General features: G+C 51.2%; 1 protein-coding gene across 1 annotated transcript; it reads right to left on the reverse strand.

Annotated features, from left to right (window-relative positions):
• Positions 1-481: 481 nt before the first annotated feature.
• CHC_T00006897001 (hypothetical protein) lies at positions 482-1,864 on the reverse strand. The gene is made up of 3 exons (XM_005710174.1): positions 1,844-1,864; positions 978-1,718; positions 482-550 (listed from the first exon to the last, which is right to left on the reverse strand). The coding sequence occupies exons 1-3, from the start codon at positions 1,862-1,864 to the stop codon at positions 482-484; spliced, it is 831 nt and encodes a 276-aa protein (XP_005710231.1).
• Between the last annotated feature and the right edge of the window lie 6,088 nt (positions 1,865-7,952).

Consider the following 7,952-nt stretch of genomic DNA (forward strand, 5'->3'; position numbering starts at 1 on the left):
GCCCTCTTCCACATTCACCCATGGCTTTTATGCCCCGTCCTCCCGGCCCGCCCTTCCCGCGCGCGCTCATCGCGCGCGCCCGCGCACGTGTCGCCGCACCGCCGTCCGCGCATGGCCGCCTTGGGCGCCCCCGTGAAGGAAGACGTGCGCACCATGCTGAACAACTTGCTGACAATGACGCCGACGACCCCGCCCGAGACGGAATCGGCGCGCGTTCGCCAGAAGGTGGACCCCGGTCGCAAGTACAAGGTGCTCATCTTCAACGATGAGAGCCACTCGAAGGAGTTTGTTACCCGCGTCCTGCTCAAGGTCGTCCCCGGGCTCACGCCGGCGGCCGCCTCAGCCATCATGCAGAAGGCGCACACCTCGGGAAAGGCAGTCGTGGGTATTTGGATCTTTGAGATTAGTGAGGGGTACTGTGATATGCTCAGGAGCAACGGTCTGCGGTCGGATATCGAGGAGGTGTAAGAGCGTCTTAGTTCTATGGTCCTAACGGTTTTGGGTGGATTCTGTCACGGCAGAGTGGTTTCTTTTGTCTCAGACTTGAGCGCTAAGCTCATCCCCTTCCCTTTCATGTCTATCTTCATCGTAGCGTCGAAATATAGTTAGCCGTTCGAATTCTATTAAAGTTTCACAAAGGGTATTGTTTTCCACCTCAAAACTGACTGCCGCCGCTTGTTCAAACATTACTCGCCCACACAGATACCTGCAGATTAATCACGTTCCTCAGCGTTGCTATCCTTTTTCTCCCCTGTATATGTTTACAAATCGCAAGAGGAGTTGCATGCAACTGTAAAACCTTCAAAAAAATGACAGCTCCCTATAGTTAACCCTGTACAATTGATTCCTAGTCTTAACTGCCTCGAGCGTCTGCCGGCAGTGAGCTCTATCCCAATTCTCTCCCAAACTCCACAAAACATACTCAAGTGCGGTATGATGGCGAGCTATGGCTGTTGTGCCTTCCTCCTGGTCCCTACATATATTTGGTTAATCTTTCCCGAGCGATTGAAGCCAAAATGGGCAATGACGCCGACGTTGACCATAAGAATCTTGACAGTTCCCAGAATTTCCGCCTTCCCCATAGCCGTGTTCCACGTCGCCCTCTTCCAAGTTCCCGTGGGCTTAACGCGGGTAAGATAACCTTTAAAACGGTCCTTGCCGGCGACTTTGCCATCGCGGGACGACTCCAGCTCGACATCTTCTGTAACCAAGCGAAGCACTTCGTCTGTTTCACCAGCCAGGCGAGCGGCCATGTAGCGCTCAGCGGTCTGGACGCGTCTTTTCTGCCTGCCGTTGCTGGGCGAGGAGGCGAGGTTTCCGACTCTGGACTTCGGCCCGAAGGCGTCGCGCTCGAGGATGAAATCGCGGACTGAGTCGATGGCGGTCATAAACCTCGGCTTTGCGCTGGGATCGTTGTTGCACGGGCGCTGGGGCGTCGGTCGACCCTTGCAGAGAAATGGCATGTTGGATTTAGGGATTAACGGCGTGAAATGAAATGAAAGCGACGAGCAGATACGAGAGAGGGAGGGGGTGTTCGTGACCAGGAATGAGTGCGAATAGGGAACGGGCAGACAGACGAGGTTGAGAATGCGGAAAAGAGGAGTGGGGGGAAGACGCTTGCGGGACGGTGAGGTTGAGGGTGGATGTGACGTCGACGCGAAGGAGACATCAACGGCTGTGGAAGAGTCTCGGCAAATGCAGAGCCAGCAATGTCCACCCTTCGAAGGGTATGTACCGAGCAGAAATGTACAGTAGGCGTGGGGATCAGTTATGGTGAATCCTTTCACATAAGCAGTTGTTTTCGAAATCAAAGCGGTTTGTTACAGATTGACATCGAAATTACAGAGTTGCAGGGGAATATCATAATTCAATGGTCTTTAATTAGGACACAACAAAGCTGACAGCAGATCTGCCCCTCTACATCAGAGTGTTCATCCTCCGCGTTGGTCCCCATTGAACGAATAGACACAATCTCATCGGAAGTCTCTGCATTTTCGCGCGAAACAGAGCAAACGCTACTCGGCGATGGTGTGCGCACACAATTCTATCTTACCATGGAACAATTGGCGCCCATCTACGGATCACACGAAAGTCCATGCACTGTCTGCTCTTCCACACTTGAGACTTCTGAACGCGACTTCACACAGAATCCCATCCAATCCTCCGCTCTGCTTATCCATCGCGATCGCCTGTCATGACACGCTCACTCAAGAGCGCCGATCCCGCTGCTGCACTCCAGATACTTGGAGAACAGGCCGCACTACAGCAAGAGGAACTCGAAAATTTTGACGAGCTCGGTAGCCTTTCAGAGAGTGAGGACGGGCACGAAAGTGACTCTCCCATCATTAACAAATTTTTCGTAGAGAACGGCAATCAAGCCATCATGGACATGACAAATTTTACTCTGAATGAGTTCATGTCCATTTGGAACAATGTGGCCGAACACGTACGCCAAACTATAACACTGGACGAGGAAGCAAGTCGCCTATTCATGCCAAGGATTTGCTTTTTATGACGGTTAGCGTACTGAAACATGGAAGCAAATAGGACATGATGGCATATCTTTTTGGAATGAAGGCACCGACGTTCGAAAAAAGAGTGACCAAGATGATCAAAATGCTTTCGAAACATGCTTACTCCAAGTTTGTCACATTGTACGAGCGCCGGTACTCGATGACCAGGCTCATATCAGAGAAGAAAACTTTCAAAAATTACAATATATGTCGCTACGCAAACGACGTGACGTTTATCCAGAGTCAAATATCGATGGGCTGAGGATTGGTTCGACGACATATTTCGTTTGATGATGCCATTGACTAATGTACATATCAGATGGCATCCGTTGCGAGACAGTGATGGTATATCGTATGAACGTTATTTGAACGTTTGCACGATATAGCACAAACGAGCGTGAATAAGCGCAAACGTGCTCGGGCCTCGTATCGAAAGCGTAGGAAGCGCGCAATGGAACGCACGTTGCGCACGAGGGAAGAACAGGAGGGGGTAAGTGCTCTGTTTGGTGACGAGGAGGAGAAGGTCAGCGATTGAAATTTTTCTGAGCCATTACGTTGATAGTCTGTACCTGGAGTCATGAACGACATTTGAGTAAAAAGACCGTTTTCCTGCATGCGTTGCGATACATCTCGATTTAATTTACCCCAGTATGCCAAGATCACATGCCTTCCGAAAAGATCAACGATTTTCGCATATGAGAGGCCTACGATGACGAGCTGAACATCTGACTCGCAGACCTAGTAGAATAGGGTCTCGAAAACGAGAGGATTGCACTAGGTCTCCAACGCAAATGAGGGGATTTGCACAGAACAGTGACAATTGCAGGACGACTCGGTCCTTTTGAAGGTGAGCTAAAATATGCTGTAATGGACTTCAACTGTAAGATATACACGTGGGATACGTGGACAGAATGTATCTCTGGCAAGGTATCCAGATTTGCGGATGTCAGACAGTGTCCTTCCAGGGATGTGAACTTTCAGGGATGTGCACTTTCAGCTGCGTGTTCAAAGGACGTGAAGAGGACGAAAGTGCGGGAAAGCGAAGCTGAATGGAAATGAAAATCCCATTCGAGAATTGGATTCCAAAGTAGATTTGAGGTGCGAACGCGAGGATCTTCGACTTGACGATAGAACTACGAGATGGATGAAGGCGTGCGAGAAGCGGCCGAAGGGCCGGGGTCGAGGGAAATAAATAGGGGTGGAGAGAGCTGCCCTGTGCGAAATGGAGTCTCGACGACCTGGAGGTATCCTTTTGGTGCCGTCTCCTGTTGCCTTTGCGAAGGTTGCGTGCAGATCCGTTCCCCACCCAAACTCCAACGGAAGGCGGTTCGTGCCTGCTGTGACATCCCGCTCACTGTTTCCTTGCACACGTGTACCATGTCTCATGCGTCTGATACCAACAGCCGACTCAACGCCGTCTACAGCAATGCATAAAAATCGAGAGAAAAAATGATACTTTTACGATAGTACAGTATCTTTCTGCTGTCCCTACATGCTTTCGCTTGGCTGTCTCCCAAACAGCTCCTGCACCCCCTCTGCACGCAATTGGCGTTGCACGAAGTCCGCTCGTCTCTGACGATAGCGCTTCTGCATCCTTCGGCGTCGTTCGAGTTGAGAATTCCCAATGTGGTACCACCTGCTTGTAAGCTGCTGATATAACTGCATGTCGTCATCTCGCAGCGGCTTCCAGCGTATGCGCTTGTTCGTCAGCCCTAGACATATACGAAATATGGGGTCATAATTAATCTCGCACCACTTCCATTTCGACCCTAACACATTCCAAAGCCCGCATAAACGTCCGAAGTAGTTCTATACTAAAATGCGGTAACTAGATATAAATTTGTTTGTCGAAACATCTTCGGGAGACAAAGAAGAGCCTTGTGGTTTGCGCTTGGGATGAATAATTCTACAAAACTCCCCAGCGCCTTGATAGCCTTTATCGGCTAGCACTGCCCACTAGTTCGGATACCTCTCTGCAAGCGGGCTGCTGTCTGCCATGTCCATTTCATTACTCCTTTTGCGCTGGGTGCGGCGATGAAATCACTGAATTTCCTGGAAAATGACAAGATCGGAAACGGACACGGGCTCGTGCATACTACACCCGGCAGCGAAACCATTTGGGGTAACTGAGACTTCAACCTTGTATTCATACAACTTGTGTTTACCAAGGTAATACCGCTTTCCCTCCTCGACACTGCCCGACGCCCTGAAGGCAGGCTTGAACGTCACAACCGTGGCGTACCTTGCCATGGGATGATTTTTAAAAACATGCCCATTTGCGTGCAGTTCCGTCATGGTCCATCTTTTCGTTTTGTTTGAGACGTAGTGCTCATAAAAAGGTTCGGATAAGAGCTGTATAAACCGAAGCACTATTCGCTCAAACGCGGACGTTTTATGCCCAAACATCCTCGCCAAAAAAAATCCCACGTACCTCCGTGCTTGAGAACCGCCAATACTATAAACAGCACGCCTTCAGGTTTCTGCGTTCATTTGCGCCCAGGACCCACGTTGTAGTTTGCAAGGACCAACGCCTCAAACCCAGCCCAAATGCCGTTGAATTGGGCCGGGTTGACGTTGGTCATCTCCAGAATGGCCTTCGCACCGTCCTGATCGTAGAATTGGTCAAATATTGGCGCATCAGTCCCATTACCCTCATCACTGTCATCTGGGCGCTCGTCCTCGAACGCCTCGAGCTCATTACGGCGATCAGTTGACGCATTGGCGAAGAGTTGCAGGCTTGTGCTGCATCGTGAGATGAAGAGCAGGCCATAGGGCGGTGTGCGATAATGATAAGAAAAGGCAGGCGAGAGGGGCACGCGTGGGAGGAAGCGTTGGTGGGGCAAGAGGGGTAATAGTGGCAGAGCAGATGGAGAGAAACTTGTGCGGAGCGGGATAGAGACGATTGGGGACAGGGTGATTGGATGGGAGGGAGTGGAAATGGGCGTGGAGTTGTGTAGGTATGAAGGTGGCGTGTGTGTGATTGTAGTGGCAAGGTGGCAACGTGGGGAAGTGGGGCTTGACACTGTAGGTGTAGAAGGCGGAGCGGCAGGGGGCGGGATGAGGGCGGGAAGAAACCAGTTCTGAGTTTTTGAAAGGCGTTGACCTCTGTCATTACGATGTGGCCCGGTCTTTTATCAAATGAACTGGGCGTTACAGGTTGAGATGCCGCGCTTTCACATTCAATCGAAGTCCGGGAATTGACCATGTATTGGCGATTCGCGGGTTTCTTGTCGAAAAGGTCGACCACATTTACAGTTAGTGTGTAATATATTTATTTGTGATACGTCAAAAATGGTTGTCTTCTCAGTAGTTATTTGGCTCTTTGGGCTGTCCGAGAGAATTTGCGTGAATGGTCTACTGTATAGAAGGTGGCATTACGGGGTAGCCGCTACGGCATTGAGGGCTACTGGTACTGCATCCGCAAAAGTTTGCTGACTTGATGACCATCGTTTTAGTACAGTTGTACGCACTGTACTCTCCGTAGATTGAAAGTACCGATACAGAATCTGCGAGAGTGGCAGTGATACAGAAGGGTACTGTGACACGTGGTTGGGACCGGTGTAAGTAATTGGAAGTTTAAGTTAGTAATTGTAGACCGTGCGCAAAATGAGTATAAATGCGGTGGTTTTCGGTCGTCCTGTACGGCCAAGGGAAGAAACGTGACAGAAAACACACACGGGTAGGACACGGGGACGACGCATCCCGTTTTCACCCCAACATGGTACTCTTGTGGAGGGCCGATGCCAACAGTCAGGCGGGTCCCGCTTCCCTGGTGTTCGATGGTAAGCACGAGGCGGATGTCGCCAAGTTCTTCTTTGTCTACGAAAACGTCGTAATGAAAGGCAAGTCCGACGAAGACTAAGCCGTAGAGCTACTGTGCTACCTGCAAGGGGAGGCTTTCGACTACTACTATGAAACGTACAGCCCCGTGGACTGAACGAGGAAGCCACCGACTACCAAGCCGTCAAGAAGGCATTGCTCGACCGTTTCAAGTCAGTCCCTGAACCGGAAGAAAACATCAGGCTCGCAGTCGCGAGTAGGTTGGACGGCAACGACGTGCTCGCGTCGTTAAACGTGATGGATCGCCGCTTCGATAAAGCAGAGTTCAACCGTGAAGTCAAGTTCGGACTACTCCGGAACGCGGTCATGGAGCACACCAACGTGTCACAGTTCGTCTTGTATAGGGCACCTACCTCGTACGGGGCGCTCAAGAAGGCCGTTAAGGACTTCGTGTCTGGCCGCAAAGCCTTTATGGCTGCAGACAATGCTAGGCAACCACAGCCTCCGGCGCCTCAACGCATTTTACAGAGACCGGAAAGACGCCAGGAGCCGGACAAGATCGAAAAGAAAGTGGACGTGCTAGCAGAACGGCTAGCAGAACTTTCTTTGTTGGTAAAGAAGAATCAGACAGCAGATCAAGGTGACCAGGTCCGAACCTGCTCATTCTGCAGGGAACCGGGGCATGGAGCCAGCCGATGCCCTTCTAATCCGCGCCGAGACACTCGTTGTTCGAATTGTGGGAAGCTTGGTCATGCAAAGGAGACGTGCTGGACCAGGCTTAGAACCTCATTTCCGAGGGCAGGAGCCACGACTCAGTCCACAGCACCTGCGATAGAAGGTGCAGGGAACGCCCAGGTCACCTATATTGACGAGGCGAACGACGGAGAAGTCGTGTCCTTCACTAAGAGAAACGCAGACGGGAAACCGCTTCCCAAGCAGCACAAAACGCGGGAGGAGGTGTCCATTCCCAGGCTTCTGAACCCGCCTGTACCATTCGATATGCAAAAGAGGGCTCTGCCGCTTAAAGTGGGGCCAAGGAGGTCCCACTAGAGGAAGAAAGCGATGAAAGTGACCAGGAAAACATCCCTCCAGGAGTATGTGAGGAAGTATAATGTCGTTTCGGAGCTTGCAAACGCATCTTCCGGACTCACTTTCGGACAGCTTGTTCGCGGAGATGCGGAAGTGGCGAAGAAGGAGATAGGCCGCTTGTTTGCGAAACAAAGAGTCCGTGGTCGTGCTTTCGCAGGTCACGCCGATACGAAGTCTCGAAGGCTGCGGCTGGTAACTGTGAAGGTTTATGGGACGGAAGCTCAAGCCCTGTTAGATTCTGGGGCCGTATCGAACATAATCTTGCCAAAGTTGGCGTCTAAGCTTTGCCTCTCCCCGCAACCGACTGAGAAGCATATCACGGTGGCAGATGGTGCTAATGCGCCCTGCTTGGGATCGCTTCATCAGATACCACCATCGTTTGGTGAACTTATTGTGAAGTTGGACTTCCTAGTCGTGAAAGGAACGCCGTTCGACCTGATCATAGGGCTTCCGACCCTTGAGGGACTACAGGCATGCATCGATCTTGGTAAGCAACATGTTCAGATGACAGTAGGTGAGGATACCACCAGACTAGGCCTCAACATGGATCCATGTTCCCTCCGTGAAACG

This window comes from Chondrus crispus, genomic scaffold, assembly GCF_000350225.1.
Source record: "Chondrus crispus Stackhouse genomic scaffold, scaffold_54, whole genome shotgun sequence".
Lineage (NCBI taxonomy): Eukaryota > Rhodophyta > Florideophyceae > Gigartinales > Gigartinaceae > Chondrus > Chondrus crispus.

What these genes read in the sequence shown, in the direction of transcription:
- CHC_T00006897001 (XM_005710174.1), bottom strand. Translation starts at nt 1,864, where the DNA reads ATGATATTCCCCTGCAACTCT. An exon ending in TGATATTCCCCTGCAACTCT is followed by an intron (nt 1,719 to 1,843) that starts GTAATTTCGATG and finishes TACCCTTCGAAG; the next exon opens with GGTGGACATTGCTGGCTCTG. An exon ending in GAAAGATTAACCAAATATAT is followed by an intron (nt 551 to 977) that starts GTAGGGACCAGG and finishes GGATGAGCTTAG; the next exon opens with CGCTCAAGTCTGAGACAAAA.